At 40.7% G+C, this 17,688-nt stretch overlaps 2 protein-coding genes across 12 annotated transcripts in view; one reads left to right on the plus strand and one right to left on the minus strand.

The window, feature by feature from the left end:
* LOC137137169 (chloride channel protein 1-like) overlaps window positions 1-13,675 on the plus strand; it is a 35,521-nt gene extending 21,846 nt beyond the window's left edge. The window contains exons 15-24 of one of the 4 annotated variants that reach the window (XM_067523141.1): window positions 430-643; window positions 973-1,106; window positions 1,258-1,349; window positions 2,162-2,248; window positions 2,575-2,662; window positions 4,099-4,181; window positions 5,586-5,630; window positions 7,530-7,634; window positions 10,685-10,771; window positions 11,273-13,675. In XM_067523141.1, coding sequence (XP_067379242.1) covers window positions 430-643; window positions 973-1,106; window positions 1,258-1,349; window positions 2,162-2,248; window positions 2,575-2,662; window positions 4,099-4,181; window positions 5,586-5,630; window positions 7,530-7,634; window positions 10,685-10,771; window positions 11,273-11,905 — 1,568 coding nt within the window. In that variant the 3' untranslated portion in view covers window positions 11,906-13,675. Of the gene's footprint in view, window positions 1-429; window positions 644-972; window positions 1,107-1,257; window positions 1,350-2,161; window positions 2,249-2,552; window positions 2,663-4,098; window positions 4,182-5,585; window positions 5,631-7,529; window positions 7,635-10,684; window positions 10,772-11,272 lie in introns of those variants that run through there. The other 3 variants (XM_067523225.1, XM_067523315.1, XR_010915695.1) reach the window with 3 other exon arrangements.
* Window positions 13,676-15,986: 2,311 nt separating this feature from the next.
* LOC137136787 (protein FAM131B-like) overlaps window positions 15,987-17,688 on the minus strand; it is a 44,636-nt gene continuing 42,934 nt past the window's right edge. For 7 of the 8 annotated variants that reach the window (XM_067522842.1, XM_067522607.1, XM_067522916.1 and 4 more), the window contains 2 exons: window positions 17,204-17,341; window positions 15,987-17,049 (listed from right to left, as the gene is read on the minus strand). In XM_067522842.1, the coding sequence (XP_067378943.1) occupies window positions 16,819-17,049; window positions 17,204-17,341 (369 nt within the window). In that variant the 3' untranslated portion in view covers window positions 15,987-16,818. The remainder of the gene's footprint in view (window positions 17,050-17,203; window positions 17,342-17,688) is intronic. The other variant, XR_010915684.1, reaches the window with a different exon arrangement.

Genomic DNA, 17,688 nt, shown 5'->3' on the forward strand with positions numbered 1-17,688 from the left:
TTTTACTGTTTACCCATAACCATCCTTCCTCTTGTCTATTGCTTCAATTACTTCCTCCTGCTTCCAAATGTTTTTTGTTTTGTTCTCTGTTTTCCTCCACTTTCCATCTGTCTCAACCTTCTTTTCACTTCGTTGCTGTTCCTCATCCTTTCTCACCTTCTATTCCTTCCTCCCCCTTTTTTGGGCTTCTTTTTACTAATATCCCTTGCCCTCCTAACACACAGTCCATTGTTTTCCTACACTTGCCATTCATCATCTTTTATGCCTGCTCCTTGTGCTATAAAATTGGAAACACTCTTTTGTGTCTTCTTCTTGCGCATTAGTTTACTGCTATGTGACTGTGCATTCATATGCATTTTCTTTTGCTGACTTTCTTAAGACTCTGTTGAAATTAGTGCTACATGTGATTGGAAACCTACTTTCTGAAAGGAGCGGCTGCGCTGACAGGGGCAGTGACTCACACGGTGTCCACAGCTGTTATCTGCTTTGAGCTGACAGGCCAGATCTCCCACATCCTGCCCATGATGGTGGCAGTAATTCTGGCCAACATGGTAGCCCAGGGTCTGCAGCCCTCCCTATACGACTCCATCATCCAGGTCAAGAAGCTGCCATACCTGCCAGAGCTTGGCTTTGGACACATGAGGTTAGTACTAATTTCACACTTTAGAGGTTTCTGTGTGGGGGAATGACAGTGTCCTCCACTGCTATGTCCCTGCAGATTAAATCTTTTAGAGTTGCCTTTCTTGTATTGCTTTTGCATCTTTGAAGCCTCAGTTCGATGTAAAAAAGGGATTTGACACAAAAAATACATCTTGTGACTCTGTAACTCTGCAAACAAATTATAATAAGTAAGGATCATTGTTCTGAAATGTAACTAATTAGAAATTAAGTCAATATTACGTTCAAACTAATAGATCATGTCTAAAGTTTTTATAGGTAGTTTCAGACTACCTGTGTGTTTCTCTCCCACAGCCAATACAACATCTTTGTTGAAGACATCATGGTGAGGGAGGTGAAGTTTATATCATCTCAGTCCACCTACAGAGAAGTCAAACTTCTGCTGGACTCATCCTCACTCAAATCAATTCCACTGGTTGACTCAAAAGGTAAAAGAACGAACAGGGTATCTTATCCTAATAAATGCTGTTAAGCAAAATAGAAAGAAATTAAAAGAAATCATGATAATATTACCTAAAGTAATAAGATTAATATTGCTGATATCTTAGACTTAGACCTACTACTTCCTCTTGTTTCCAGACTCAATGATCCTGTTGGGCAGCGTTGACAGGTTGGAGCTTCTGGCTCTCTGTGACTGGTGGTTGTCACCAGAGAGAAGGCTCCTGATGCAGGTGAGGACAGTCGAAGGCTGTTGAATTGTCAGCTGTTGTTTACCGACTTAGCCAAGGACTCTATGCACATACAGCAAGTCCACCCTATTATTTACTTGACAAAGTGTAATTTAGCTTCACAATATAGAAATAAATTTAAGAGTTTATGGAAAAGCTGTTAAGATTGAGGTTTGACTGGTTGATTTGTTTAATTTACATGGTAATTATATAGAGTGGTGCCTACTGACCATAGGGTCGGAGGTTCCGCTTTTCCAACCACACGTCGAAGTGTCCCTGGGCAAGACACTGAACCCCCAACAGCCCATCCCCATCCCCTGCTGTGCAGTGCCGGTCCCAAGGTAGAAATTGGGGAGGGTTGCGTCAGGAAGCGTCCGGTGTAAAAACTGTGCCAAATCAACATGCGGACAATGATCCGCTGTGGCGACCCTGAACTCACGGGATAAGATGAAAGGACCAAAAAATGTATTATATTGGTTAATTAAACTGCTTGTTTTTAGCTTTCGTCTTTCCTTTGTTTGAAGAGACACGAAGCCAGACAAGAAAAATAAATATACAAGCCATATTTGTTTAAATGGCATACATGGACATAGGATCTGTCATTCAGATTTAATGGAAAAAAACTCCAAAATCAGGAGTAAATAAAAAGTGTTTCATGAGGTAGGACATTTGACCCGATGACCCCACGGTATATGTTAGTGTTGTGCCTTTTTACGTTTGTACCTGCCCCAGCGAAATCAAACAATCAGACAAATTCACAGTGAATTCAGGTTAAATCTGAACAGCTCGTTCTGTTTTCTTGGATTGGGATTCAGGGTCGGAGCCTACAGGAGCAGTCTCAGAGACACAGCTGGGAGTCCTTTGCCTTCGTAGATGAGGAGGAAGAGAATGACGTAGAAAAGGTGGAGTTCTAATTTGCATCCATTTGAAGTCATTAGTGTTTTTCCTCTATGGAGCCTCTTAAAGCAGTAGAGGATGGATTACAATTATTGCTATTGTTTAACTGCTGGTGTGTTATTTTACTAAATGTATAATATAACTAGAAATCTGTCTCAGTTTTAACATTACATGACTTTATATTATAAAGCACCATAATTTTAATTTCACTTGAAACAATGCATGACTCATTTACACATCCTATTATCATCTGATTAAAAACACATTACTATTTGTTTCTGGAAGCTGTTTATTAATAAGGATTTATAGCACATCTACTTGTTGTCAGCAGGGTACTCCAGTGCAGGAGGAGAGGAACGGCCCCCTGCCTCCTCCAAAATCTCAGGAGCCATCTTCAAACCATACTGCTCCAGTTCCCGGTGAGCTCAAATGATATTTTCAAGTATATTTTTAGTTAGTTTCTCCCGTTTCTGTCACATTCTCCTGGTCAACAATAGACAAAACCATTACTCGCTGCAGCTGTCTTTGCACTGCCTGTTTGTAAACCTTCAAATCAAGTTTTCTGTTGAAGTGCCGGGCTAATGTTCCAGTGGCACCGAAGCGAGGCAGGTCTTCTCAGAGTAATATTAGCATCTTTAGAAATGTTTTGCTCACTAGAGCAAAGTAACATGGTTTGTATTTTATGTGTCCCCTGCTGCTCTTCAAAAATATGTCAGCTGATATGACTAAGCATTTAGTCAGAGCACAGATGCTGTATGGAGCTCACCGGGTTCTCATATGTGTTAAGTACATCAGTGCTAAAAAGGACACTAACGCGTCTCGATGGTGCTTATAAAGTATGAAAGGACGAGCGGAAGGAATTTATCTAATCATAAGGAAGAATGTGGTGTTTAGCAACCTGTAGAGTAGCAGCAGTTTTTGCCAGTTCAAACATACTTGGGTTAAACCAAACAACCAGACACACATTTTTAGCTTATTTTCTGATATTTTTTCACATTTGACAGGTGACTTCATTTTATCCTGTGGAGTTTTTGACAATTGCCCCTAGTGAACAGCATTTTAATGAGTGAGTCACAATTTTAATAAGTCTTATTATTCATTTAGCATAGGCCCAATGGCCATGGTGAATTTGCACTTAGATGTAGATGAAAGAATACACATTTTTAATGATCTGCATTGTCCCAGCAGAAGTTTTAGAGCATGAAAACACTAAGAAACGTAGAAAAATACAAATGCTAAATGTGGATTACACTGAATTTTATTATTTTAGTATTTTAATAAAACCACCCCATTACATAAACAATGTGATCACCTGCCCTCAGCTTTATGGACATTAAACATTTTAGTAGTTTCCATAGCTGTCTGGCCCACAACTTTAGTGTTTTGGTTCACTGTCATACGGCAATGAGACAATTCCAAGTGCCCACTGCCTGCACAGCACTAAACAAACAATTTAACCAGTTAGTTCACAAATGAAACAGTTTTTCAAAACCACCAGTTTTGATAATTTGTCACATTTTTCACACCGTGTACTAAACATGGACTTGCATGCTTGTCTCTGCCCTCAGCAGATGTCAAAAGTTTGGAATTATTACTTTGCAACGCTAACCGGAATGAGTAACAGTAGCATGTTCACTGCAAGATTCTTGTGACAAAGTAAATCCCTCAGCAGCCCGTTATACACAACAGGTCTCTCAGTGTATCCAGGCAACAGGAAGCATGCGTTTCCTGGGTTGAATCTGTCTCCTGAAATCTCCGTTTGCAGTTGGGCTTATTCTCTCCAAAAAACTTAATGCGTGTGTTTAATTGACGTTTACCCAGTGCATATGACTTTTCCTCTGTCTCGCTTACTCAGAGAAAGGTCCTCTGCAGTCTGTAAGGAAGACACTCCGGAATCTCTTCACCTCCAAGAACACGCAGACAGAGGGGCCGTCACAGGTGAGTGTGTATGTGTGCACTTCTTCTTAACGTCCGTTCATCCCTATATGTTCTGATGCATGTCTTTACAGCTCTGCTGTGTGTGCCATGCAACCTTTGTGCGTCATTAAGTTTGTATGTTTTATTTCTTGGTATATCTGGCATTGTGCATTTTCCTCATTTCGGGTAATTAGAGAATGTCAGGAATGTACTGAGTAGCCAAGCAATTTTCCCTTGAGCTGTGAACAATTAATCCTTTCTGCAAGGCCATACCAAAGCCACTGTCCCACACAACATGAATATTTGTACATTATTTATTGCAGGAATTTGTCATTACGGTTATGATTTTTATTCATGCAAAAAAACGTATCTGATTGACAGAGGCGCATGAATACACAGCTTCTTTCTTGTCCTCAGACGCACTCCCTGAGCTAGAGCATTATTCTTTCAACCTGCTCTCAAAGAGGAGAGCCAGATACTGGAGGTAGCATTATTATTCCGCTCAGCTGTGAGCCTGGCTCACAGGGAAAGCTACACATGTTATCGGTTTATAAGAGCACGAACGAAAACCGTGTTGGAAAGTGAACATATGCTTGTGAGTTTGCGAGATTAGAATTTGATTTCTGTTGTGCCCACTGCTGTGGCTTGTGAATTACCAGTATGATTCTCCATTATCTTTTTGGATTCTGTCCTGTTGCTGCTTGGGGATTGTTTTTACAGCAAGGAGCCATAATTCCACAGCCCTGAATATCAAATAGCCACACAGTGGGAAATGGCAACTGGCAGTAAAGCCATGGGTGAATCAGGTTTTTGTCTACGTTACAGTCCCTGATGGCAGGTAACCAAACACTGACCTTTAGAATATATTTGGCTGGTGCAATGGTGCATCTTGTCAATTCTTGCATTAGTATAATTGCAGCTGTTGCAACGATAAACAATAACTGGGGGAAAAAAGATTTGTGCAGGTGAGATAAAAATAGCAAGAGAACTTTGAAAAATGTCAACCTTTACATTTGTGTGTGAGCGTGTATCTGCCTGACAAACCTTCCGGGCTGTGGTTGGACACAGAAATCTCATAGAAGTAATGTTGACTGAACAAGGTGACGGTATTTATTGTCGCTTCAAGGTCAGAAGAAGAAGAAGCCCTGCCTAGACGGGGCGTTTTGTTTCACAAAATAGGTCTCAGCATGTGTTGGCCTGGATTTCACCCACTCACAAAGCTGCTGGCTGTGCCCTAAAAGAACTGTGCATGGAAGAAACTACAAACTGATTACAAAACGATGTGTATAAGTGTAGTACTTCTCACGGCAGTTAGACAATCACTTACTTCTGTGTGTGTGTTTTTTTTTCTATTTTCTTTTTATATATATATATGTCGAATCAATTACTAACATATCATCCCCCTTTTTTTTTTTTGTCCTCCAGGAGCCTTGTCCCCCACCCCTGTCAGACACGATGATGCCAGAAGAGGTACAGTAATGATGGATTTTTCTGTAGAACTGTAGGTTAGTCATTTACAGTATTGTAATTGGACACTTGCAAATCTGGGTTACTAAGCTTTGAGTCGGAATTGAGTCTCAGGCATCTAATTTTTTAACTTATCTCTGTTTTATTGGATTGGAAAGCAGACCTCTCTAGGTGTTTCAAGTAGGTGCAGGGAGACAGAGGCAATACTGCAGTTATTTTAAGCCCATTTTGGCTAAGTTTTAAGTTGCTATGTCTCCGCTAACATTCATTACATAAACTCCTTCTCACTATTAAGGGAAGCATAGCACCAGAAGTGTAAAGAAGTCCCAAATAATACTCTGATGTTTTCTTGGTATGAAGTCAAAGCTGCCAAATATCAATAGCGACATTTAAATCTATGGCACATGTAGGTCACAGGCTTTAGAGATCTGTGCCACTTTAGAGGAGAGGATTCAGAATTGGGGCACTTTTCAACTGCAGTGTGAACACAGACAGAATTTTAAAAGACCCACAACCCAAATTGCATCCTCCTATTCTGTCTGTAGCTTTCTCTTTACCCTTTCTGGCACTGTTCCAAAATGCCCCATAACGTCACCCTGGAAATCCTACAGGACTGTTGCCGTGTCACAGCAGGCTAAGACTTGTAGGTAAAATCCATAGTAAGGCTAAAAGGTGTCAGACACCCTGAATCTCTCAGGGAGAACTGATGACATGCAAGGACAGAACACAGCGTTTCAAGGTTTTTCGCAGCTGCAAAACTCTCCTCGGTGGTAGCTCATGATCATCTATCTCGTGCAGCCACACACAGACTATATAAACACTTACCATCAGTTTTGCACCAACATGCTGCTCAGTGTTGTGGTTATTTACTCAACTGGTAATATATTTGCCTTATGCCATGCTGCCAACACAGCTCTGACTGGTTGAGGCATGGACTACACAGGACCTCTGATGGTTTACACTTGCATTTGGCACTGAGAGGTCAGCAGCACATTCTTTAAATCCTGTTAGCTTCAAAGTGGGATCTTCATCTAACTTTTTTCCACCAGTACATCCAGCAGATGCTCAACCAGATTGAGATCTGCAAAGCTTGTATGTTACGTCAACAACTTGAACTGTATCACATTCCTCAAACCATTTCTGAATGGTTTTTCACTGATACCCGGACCATCCTCCAGCTTGCTTTATTGCGATATTCCATGCTAGTGCCATCTCGTCTCCAGGTAAATCAAAAACATGGCCTGGGCTATTCACAAAACAACTTACCAAAAAACATGAGTCTTTAGACCAGGTCACTTTGTTGCATTTTTCTATGGCCCAGATCTGTCGCTCACCTGCCAATTGTAGGCTTATACACAGCTGGCTGCGCGGCACTGAGGGTTGTGGTCAGCATCAAATTTTTTTCCAGCAGTCTATGCTACAGCAGCTCTTCTGTTGGACTGGACTGTATGGACTATCCTTCACTCTCCACACATTCCAGTCAGCCTGGGGCATCCATGGCCTACTGGATGATTGAAAATTTTACCATCATGCATTCTGGTAACACCCTGTAAGACCTGCCAATTTAGTGATGCTCTGACCCTCGTCAAAGTCACTTACTGTAGATCCTTACATGTTTGCATTTTCTTGTTTCCAACATACCAAGTTCAAGAGCTGACCCTTCTAATGCATCCCACCCCTCGACAGGTGCCATTTTAACAACCCAATCTGTTTTGTTGCATTTACGTTTTGTGGTTTCAGTGTTATGGCCGATCAGAGTAGACAGTAATTATATTCTCACGGTATCGTTGTGAGTCATTGGACAGTACAACACCCTCTAGCAGAACTTGTTCATTTGAATAGAAATGAGTATAATGCCGGTATGTTCACTTCTATGACATTGCTTCTCACTTGCTGCTGCAGATCAAAGCGTGGGAAGAGGCAGAGATGGACAAACCGATGGAAATCGATGAGATACGGGTAGACCCTTCCCCTTTCCAACTGGTTGAGAGAACTTCGTTACATAAGGTGGGTGGAGAAACACAAATAGGCCTCACAGGGGTCAGCAGGCAAATTGCAGTGTAACAGCATTTTGAGAACTTTTACCTCATTACTGCAATCACATTCCAAGCAGACAGGACTGAAGGCATAACATCGTGTGGGAGAGCATTTGCTCCAAAAACAAGACAAAGCTAATTTTATATGTATTTCAGTCAGACCCAGTTCCAAGTAAAAGCAAAATAAGTTGTAGGATGTAGAGAAACCTGTGTGATTTGGTCAGTTGGTAATTTGAAAGGTCTAGAGCAGGTTTACAGCCTGCGATTGAGTAGAGCCTGACACATATAAAATAGTTTTCTTTGCATACAAATAATCAATGTATTTATCAGCTATAATATGTCATTAATGAATAAGAGTAATGGCTGAAGGATAGATGCGTTTTCCATGTGTTTGTGAACCGTTAGCTAAGTACACATTAAAAAACAAACAGCAGTCCACTCAAAAAAACTTGATCATGGTGAGAAAAAAAATGACGACATCTGTAATGTCTGTGCACAGAATGTCAGAGTCAATGTAGATCTGATCTTTAACACCTTGTACTTATCTCCCTCTTTCTTCCAATCCGCTTTGGGTATATGGCTCATTTAAAGACAACTGGGTTGACTAAAGTGCTTTACATTGTACAATTAAGGAAAATCAATAAAGCCACGCAATAAATAAACAATATATAAACTAAACGGAAAAATAACTCTGTCTGTTTTAAGAGCCAGGGAATAAAAATGGGTTTTAAGACGTGATTTAAACACTTCCTGCCTTACATGGAGGGGAAGTTTATTCCATAACCTGGGCCCCATGACTGAAAAAGCATGGTCACCTCTGCTCTTTAGCCTGGTCTTAGGGGCCTTTAGGAGCTGCTGATCAGTAGACCTGAGGTGATGGACTATACAGTCTTAAAAATAAACAATACAATCTTGAAGTGAACCCCAAAATGGAGCGGAAGCCAGTGAAGGTACTGTATTCGGGCTGTAGCGTTCAAGAGGCAGGTTGTGCAGTGATAAAACCAGGTATGAGGGTTTGAAAATTACAGAAGGATACAAACAGTTAGACTTTTGACAAAAGTTGCAATTGGTGAAACCCACTCTTTGCAATATTATTAATTTGTTTATAAAGCATAAAATCAGGGTCCATTTTCACGCCGAGATTTGTCACCATGGGTTTAAAATATGGCTTCAATGGGCCCAGGTCCAAATGAGAGACGGGGGAGGTTTTACTAGGGTTCAAAACAATTACCTATGTTTAACAGTTTCATTCCAACACCAGCTGTTTTCTTCATTTTGAAAAGGAAAATAAAAATCTAAAGCAAGCATAGAAATATTCTAAGAACCTTCCATTTTCCTTGAGATTCATAATGAATTATATTGTAATTTGCATGAAATTACTTCGGTGGATGGGCTGCAGTTGATTTTATTTCCTAATGTAAATTCACCGTAGATGTTTTGCTGTCTCGCGTATTATACTAGCAGAATAAAGAGCGTATAAATGCAGCTCAGCACCTCAAGCAGGCTTAAAGTCTTTTGTTGATGTTCCTACATCCAGTTCCTTAAGTTGTTTACTGTTGTCACAGCTCATGCAGCAGGGGATGTGGATCACCTTGACAGAGGGGTAATGGCACATTAACACTTAGTGGAGACAAGGATTTATTCACGTAGTTTTCTGATTAAACAGAGATGGACACAAAAGGTCTTAACGTTTGTGACGGGGAACAGAATTATGTTCGAAGTACTCAGCTGATAGGTGCGTTTGTTACATAAACACCCAAACATTTATATGCAGGAATTGTGCGATGAAGGTTTTATCACTTGTTAACTCGGCTATTGATGCTCTAACGCATTTGACTAGATTGATCTGATATTGGAATTTCAGGTTTTTTTTTTTTTTTTTTTTTTTTTTTTGTTCTGATCCACAATCCAGAAAGGTTAGTGTTGTGCTGTGTTTAGTTTACTTTCACCATGTAATCCTCTGCTTGAGAGGTTACATCAGCTTAGTCCCTTGTCTCCTACATGCTCCATAATTCAACCACTCAAAGGTGGCTGTTTGCTGCCAACTTAATGCTTGTGTGTTTTGACTGCTTTCACGATATTTTATCAGCACAATTTGTTTTGCTGTCATTTCCCCAGCCAGTCGTGCACTGTGCATGTGTCCTTCCTCACGTTAAGTGCTTTCAGATTCCCCCTTTTTTATTTTCTGTGATCACTGTGACATGCTCATATCCACATCATGACACATCTGTAGGCAATCGTGAGCTTTTGCAGATGCAGTGTCTAGTCTAATAAGTGTATACAGAGCTGTGTGCAAGTTCATTGTTAACGTAAGTCCCTGAAAGTTTGCTTATTGAATTGTGAGAGGAGCGTTTTGATGGAGGAGGAGCCGTGCATACAAAGAGCTCGTCTAAAGTTTGACCTTATGTAAGTCAAAAATGGATCTAACTGCTAAAAAAAATACAAAACACAAATTTATTTATGAATATATTGAGAATTCTTTATGTGCACAATATATGTTGGTGTAACTTGCATACCTGCATGAACCCATATTGCACAATACAGCTTTACACTTTTTTTTTTTTTGCTAGCTCGCTAGCTTGCTAGAGTTTTGCAGCACTGGGTGCTGTTGCTTGCATGCGCGGTGACCCATGTGTCAGACAAAGTCAGATGTCACACTGGCTGCCCTGTACGTCAATCAAGTGACAGATTTCAATAGTGAGGACGGATGATGGGCTGACGTCTACTTTGCTAATTCCATGCGATCTACCCACGCTACCTTTACCATCGAAGTATTAAGCTCCCCTGATATACAGAATACATTGTGCATGGAAACATGAATTTTTCTTTCTGTGCTTCACCCGGAGCCTTGAGCCAGTTTGCTTTCATCGCTCTCCGTGACGTTGTGTGTAGACGTAGCAGACAGTGAAGCTCAAAGCCTGCAAAGCTTCAAAGGTCGCTCACAGACCGATGTCCGTCCTGCTCTGAGAGTTCGATATGTAGTCCCATTTTGACTCATGACGTTTTTTTCTGTCTTTACAGACTCACACCTTGTTCTCCCTGCTGGGCCTGAGTCATGCTTATGTGACGAGTATCGGCAAACTGGTGGGGGTGGTGGCCCTGAAAGAGGTAGGAAACTTGATTTCTTACCCTCTTTGTGGCCTTAGTCCAATGAATGCTACCTAAAACCAATAACTTCAATAAAAAAAGTCTCATTGTACTGAATCCAACAAAGCCATTTTTGTTTTTAATGATCTCAAGTTTTAGGCATATTTTCGTTTCTTTTCTTGACTGTGGAGGCAAGACACTTTGCTTGGAGTTTTGTTTTTGAATAATGTCGGACTATTTTGTTGGCATAATCAATACCTTCTCTGTATGTTTCAAGCGGCCTTTGATTTACTTTCCATTCCTCCTGTCTTTTCCTGTTGATGTCTCTTCCTCTTGTATCTATCCTCCATTATTTCTGTCTTACTAACATCTCCACCTCACTTAACATTTGATCTTTACCTTCCGTTTTTTTCCATCCCTCCCTGCTTTCCTTGAGCTCTCTTCTGCTTTTCTCTTTCTTTTCAATTAAATGTAAAACATTTTTTTGCTAACATTTCTATCTCTCCGTTCCTTTACATACAGTACACGCCACCACTCACCTTCTCCATTCCTGCGCCTTTCCTTTATCTGTTCCATCCACCTTTATATCTCCTCTTCTTTTCCCTCCTCCTCTTCCTTCTCCAGCTTCAGAAGGCCATCGAGGGCTCCACACGCTCAGGGGTCCGGCTTCGCCCTCCCCTTGCCAGCTTTCGTGACATCACCAAACACAACTCTGTCTCTAAACCTCCACCTCCTGCTCCTGCTGTTCAAACCTCCTCAGCCACCCCTACCTCACCTTCCTCACTACCAGCGGCTCCCCAGCCTCCCTCCTCACACCCCACTCACCAGCACCACCATTATCTTCACGAAGAGGAAACAGAGGCGTGGATCGAGGGTGTGACAAAAGAGGCGGAGGAGAGTAGCAGCAGCAGTAGCGCAGGAAGCGGAGGTGGCAGCAGCCCCAGCAGCACGGGGGCCTGCAGTTTAACCAGTAGGAGTTGCAGCTACAACAGCAACCTCACCTTTCCTCCCCCTTCCTCCACTCCTCCCCCAGTCCCTTCTTCCTCGACTCCTTCTCCTTCACCTCCTCCTTCCTCTAGCCTTCCCTCCACCCTGAAGCCCCTGCAGGAACTGCTTGAGGGGGATGAAGACAGCGATGATGAGCCAATGGTTTAGATTAAATACGTGTGACGTTATGTTTTTTATAATGGAAAACCTTTTTTAATGGTGTGAGTTTCCTCTCGACTGTTCTTAATCTGTTGTTCTGGTCTTTAGACACCCATTTACCTCTTAATATCAAAACTGTAGTAGATCAGAGATCTTGCAGCAGTAGTGTGTGGTTGCTTGATGTTGTGCCGAGCTAGGCATTATTATTGAAGGCAATTCATCCTGATGATTTCTCTCCGTTCATTTCCCAGACTATTGCCTAATTTACCCCATGACAAACACATTGTCTTTCCTAAATAAGCTCAGTGTTTTCAGTACGTGTCCTGCCACACATCCTCCTCATTTTCCCTTTTTTTTCTACTGTTAAGAAAATTGACAGTTTCCCCCCAGTTTATTTGGTTGTTTTTTGTTTTTTTTTCTTTTTAATTTGGCAACCAACCATCTGCATACCATTAGACTAATGGAGCTGCTCGTTCCACTGTGGAAGATGGGCCAAAGCCCCAGAACGACCTCCAAATTGTGCGCTGACCTTGTGGATGCCGCCTCAGAGCTCATCTCATCACGGTTAAGTTGATAGATGGTGTAGCCGAAGGCAGCTGACGACAGCCAAAATCCTGTTGCGTTTTTATTTATTTTTTTCTCTAACAAGGAGGCCTTTTAGTTTGAGCAAAAATCACACATGACTAGTTTAATTAATGAAGCGTTATGATTAAGATAATGTTGCACAAAGAAATGCAAAAACATTAATTTGTGTACTTGACAGACCAAATTGATGGCTGATGTTTATGATGGCAAATGACAGCTGCCGTTTTGTCACTTACCATCTAGATTCTAAAGGAAGACGAAGACGTATGCTGACAGGGAAATAGGTGGATATTAATGAAATAATTGGCTTAATGACTGACCTCATTAGCATGACTATTTGACACATGATGAATATTATGGGGCATGGAAGCTTGTGATTGCTCTCTTACTTTGGCTGCTACAGAGTGTTACATTTTAACAAGAATGAAGACTGTGCCACTGCTGACACGTGATGTGCTACTTGTATATTTTTTTTTAGTCCACATTTGAGAATGACCTTTATTTTCCTCTATTGTTTTACACAGTTTTTGTACAGGCTCCGCAGCAGAAAGGGGATATATGTTTACCGTGGGTTTTCCTTTCAGATCATTTAGTTTTGTGTCTTACTGTTTGAGCATTACTTAAAGTGGATGGCAAGAGAGCAGAAAGACAGTGTAGCGAGGCCTTTAAATGAAATAGTCATGGCTAGTTGCAGTTCAGAAATACCCAGGGGAACTGAAACATTTAAAAGGCTTAGGAATTTCTAGATGTTTAGAGTTGGCTGTTGTGTCAATGCCATGGAAAACACACGTATCTCCAAATTTCCAGCCACTAAACTACCAAGTTATCCTCTGAGCTTGAGTTTGGCTTGAGTTTTGAAGAGCCCTACCTTCTGAAATTCAGTCACTGCCAGTCATGTTCACAAAACAGCTGTTAATATGAAAAGCTGCTCAGGGACTACTTTAATAAGCAAGTTTGTATGTTCCTGAACGTTCCCACTTGGAATGCACCCCTTCCTTTTCATCTCCTCTTACACTCTTCTTGTCTCATGGTGTCCTAGGATCAGTTTCTCAGGTGCTGCCTTAAAAGTCTTTAAATCTGCAGATTCAACACCAACCTTTTTTTTCTTGTGTGTGTGTGTGTGTAACTTATCTCAAATTGTATAAAACTGTGAACATTGTAGGTAAATAAAGTAATAAGTAAAATGGTCTAATGTGTCTTTTTTTTCTTTCCCAAGTTTTATCTTTATCAGGTGAGGCTTGACAGGAGACAACAATTGATTTGCACATAGAAAGGTTACTCGGCCCCCCTCCCCAAAAACTGAATTACCCAAGGTAGGGTACAAATATTGATATTTTTATTTTATTTTATGTTTTTTGCTTTATCAGCTATGCTAGGTTCATTTTCCTCGGGCAACAGCAATGAAATATTAATATACTTTTCATTATATTGGGTAATTTTGTTTTTAAGTCTAATTTTAAAAACATTTATCTAATCTGGTCTTATACTTTAAGGCCAAAGTTTAAACATTGTGTTTACCTTGGATGTGGCCACTGCATTAACAAAAAGAAACTACTGCAGCATTATTTGTAGCTATGCATTAAAAGCACTTTTGATCCCTTGTCATCTTTGATTTAGCTCTGTTTTGACAGGATAGCAGGCTTTTCAGATCGTCTTGCTTACTTATACTTTTTATCTTTTTTTTCTTTTCTTTTTTTGAAAGACTCTTTCTCTTTGTATTTCCTCTTTCATTTTCATTGTGCTCTTTTGCAGACCATTGTTGTGAAGGAATTGAAAAGTTGTTATCTCATTTTGAAACGCTGCTTTAATACATCCTTCAATTTAATCTCATACCAGCAGTTTTACTTCCACTCGGAAAGAACTGGATTTGATGTGCGTGCTTTGTTGGGTTTTGTACGTGCCTCATTTTGTACGATGAGGTTTCACTTATTTCAAACCCATCCTCAAATGTGATCTGTGTGTTGTGTGCTTGAACTTGTGATTTATAGTATAAGATCTTTGAGCAGCAGGAGGACAAACACGGGACAGATAATTATTTCAGTGACCGGGGGCACTGAGGTCTTGATTGCTGAAGTATAAGCTGATCGCCCTCTCGATCAGCCGTAAGTACAGGGGTTTTAGAAGAGAGGGTGTTGGTTGGCTTCACAGGTCACATCGGGACTTTCTCAGACTCATGACAAATACAGTTTCCTAAAGTATAATGCTTTCAAAGACTTCTATTATGCCACATATTTGTTTTATTCAAAGTGATTTTGGCGTTAAAGTCGCACAGGATCAGAAACACACCACTAGCCACAGGTTTCTCCAAATACATCAGCCAAAATCACAAAAGACAATAGAAGAACCCGACTGGATAATAGCACTTGAAAAGACAAGGACACTTCTCCGTCCTCAGACAATGATGAAGTCTTTACATGGCCCAGTTTAATGAACGAGGCCGTCGTAGTGATTGTAGTGTTTTAGCAGGATTGATGACTACACGAAAACTACTTCATCTCTGTGAGGAGAATCTCTGACCTTCACGCTGTAGCTTGAGTTTTTTGTATTTATTTTTTATTCATTGGAAAGTGTAGACTGTCATTACTTAATGATACAGTGCCCATAAAATACTATATTCAACCTCCATTGGAAATTTCCCCCCTATATTATTAACATGGAGTCATAGTCAATGAAATTTGGATTTTTTTTTACTATTAAATTACAAAAGCTTCAAGTCATTTAGTAGATGCACTTTGGGCTGAAATTTTAGCATTGAACCTGTGTGGATAGGTCTCAATCAGCTTTGAACGTCTGGGTGCTGCAATTGTTCCCCATTCTCCTTTGAAAAGCAGCTCAAATTCTTGTTGGGTTGCACAGAGGCTGTGGGTGAAAATCCCTCCTTAAGTCCAGCCAAAAAATTCTCAATTAAATTGAGGGTCTGTGCTCTTACTTGGCTACTCCAGACCGTTTTGTCACTGAACCATTTTCCGTGAAACTTTGGCTTATGTTTGTCCTGCTGGGAAACAATCATTTGCAGAGTGCATAAGGTTTTCCACCAGGATTTGCTCTTTTATTTTCCTCTCTGCCAACACAAGCCTTCCAGGGTCTGCTGCCTTCTGGAAGCTTCTCTGCACAATGACTGTGCCAGTCACTAACCTCTTTCTTGGACGCTCACTCTGTTTTTAAGGAGGACCTGCACATTTACACATGCCATATTTCATCCATTTCTTAATGAAGAATCCACTGTACTTCAAGAGACATTCAGTGACTTTTATTGTTTATCCCCACACAACTTCTTTTCAATAACTTTTTCATGTAGTTGCTTTGAGTGTTGTGTTGTTGTGTTGGCCTGATTTGCCAGTAATTGGACCTTCCAGACACGAGTGTATTCATACTACAGTCACACATCTCATTTAATTAACTTAATAGATGTGACTTCCAAAGCTGCACTGATGATTTGAATTACACTGACCATGACTCAATGTTTAAAAGTGTGTGTGTGTTTGGACAAAACAAAGCGAAGAAGAATGTTTCCCAGAATAGATATATTTTACACACAAAGTTACATTCATACAAACATACATACTTACATTCATACAAATACATATCAGTTTATTGGATATTGTTTTTTTTTTTACTATAAAAGGCAATTGGATATATTATTTCTTGGTATACTGTGGTACGTTGTTAGGGGTAGGTCACTGTTAAAAAGCATGCACTTTCTTTTGTTGTGTTCAGATCATAGCTTTGCAAATAACTCCAAGTGCAAGCCACTCGTTGCTTCAAGTAGGATAATTTACTGCATGTAATGCATCAGAACATGTCGGGTAGATACGTTAGGTACACGTTCAACGCCTGCAGGGGTTTCGTTAGGTGATGCACTCAGAATTATTTGCAGATACCGTCTCACTTAAGTCTGGTTGTGTCCACATTAATTTTTTTATTTTATTTTTTTAAACTAGGCCCTTTCTACTTCTTTTCCTGCCTTCTTGTTAATTTCACGTCCATCCATTTGTCCTCTGCGCAGGATTTAGTCCTGGATATTTGGTTGACGTGGTCCAAACTTTTATATCCGCCTTGTTTCAGCAGTCACTGAATTTATAGTCTCTCGATCTCTCTGATTGTAGTTCATTTATTCCTTATGACATGTGTAATGTATCAGAGTACCTGTACAAACTTAGTGGGCTTCTTGGCATATAGTTTGTGTCCATTACATCCCATGTCTCCATTAGAAAGTCTTCTCTTTCCTCAGACTCAAAGTGGGTAAATAGTTGGGAGGGGTTGGGATAATAGCTTGATTGGTTATTAGAATATTAGAATATTTTCTGTTTTTGTCAGTCTTTTTATGATCGTATGATTCAATTGGTTGCAACAACGACAATGGAGCCCTCCTCCACCTCCTCGTCCTTCTCTTCCAGCGATTGGACAACACAGGGCGTGACATCGAACAGTATCCTCTCTGCGGGGCGATCTGCTCTCTGTGCTGGTATTCCTGGGCTTGATCCTCTAGTTGAGGGGGCCTCCTCCTTCAGCGGCGAGGGGGTCAAAGAGCATGGCTCTGGTTCCAGGGTTAATGTCACGTCTTCTACCTGTAAACAAAGGAAAATTGCCGAAAGGATGAAAATGCTGTCCTCACTTAGCATACGTTGACTTCGTCTTTTTAAAAAAAATGAATCGCCTTCGCTTGTCTTGTTTTTTTTTTTTTACGACACAAAATGTGACGGAACCCAAAACCGAACTCACCTTTGTGAGCTCCTCCTCTTCATCTTCATGTTGCTCAGGGATGCCTTCAGAGTTGGGCTCTGGCTCCTCCCCAACTGTTTCCACCACTCCTACAACCATGTCAGCCATCTGTCCACTTAACTGTCCGATGATCTCCACCTGCAAGCAGCAACATTTACTTATTTTACTGCTTTTCCCTTTCGGTTTTACTGATTGTAATTAGAAGGAGAGTAAAGCATGTTTAATAACAGGCGGTTATCAACTCTTCACGTATAAGTTCTTCATAACAAACTTGGGGAGTCACACAAATACAACGGAGAAGGAGAAAAGATGCACAAGCAGAATATGAGCGTTCCAACTCTGACCTCAGCGTAGTTTACTGGTGCCGAACATCAGAGAGAAAAGACAGGTACCAAAAACACAGATGCTGAATCCAAATGCTTAGAATTGTAATCTCGCTGAATTTATGGCATGCTACTCTCAAGACCAGCAGCATTTAAGGATCT

The sequence above is a fragment of the Channa argus genome, chromosome 1 (assembly GCF_033026475.1).
Source record: "Channa argus isolate prfri chromosome 1, Channa argus male v1.0, whole genome shotgun sequence".
Classification (NCBI taxonomy): domain Eukaryota; kingdom Metazoa; phylum Chordata; class Actinopteri; order Anabantiformes; family Channidae; genus Channa; species Channa argus.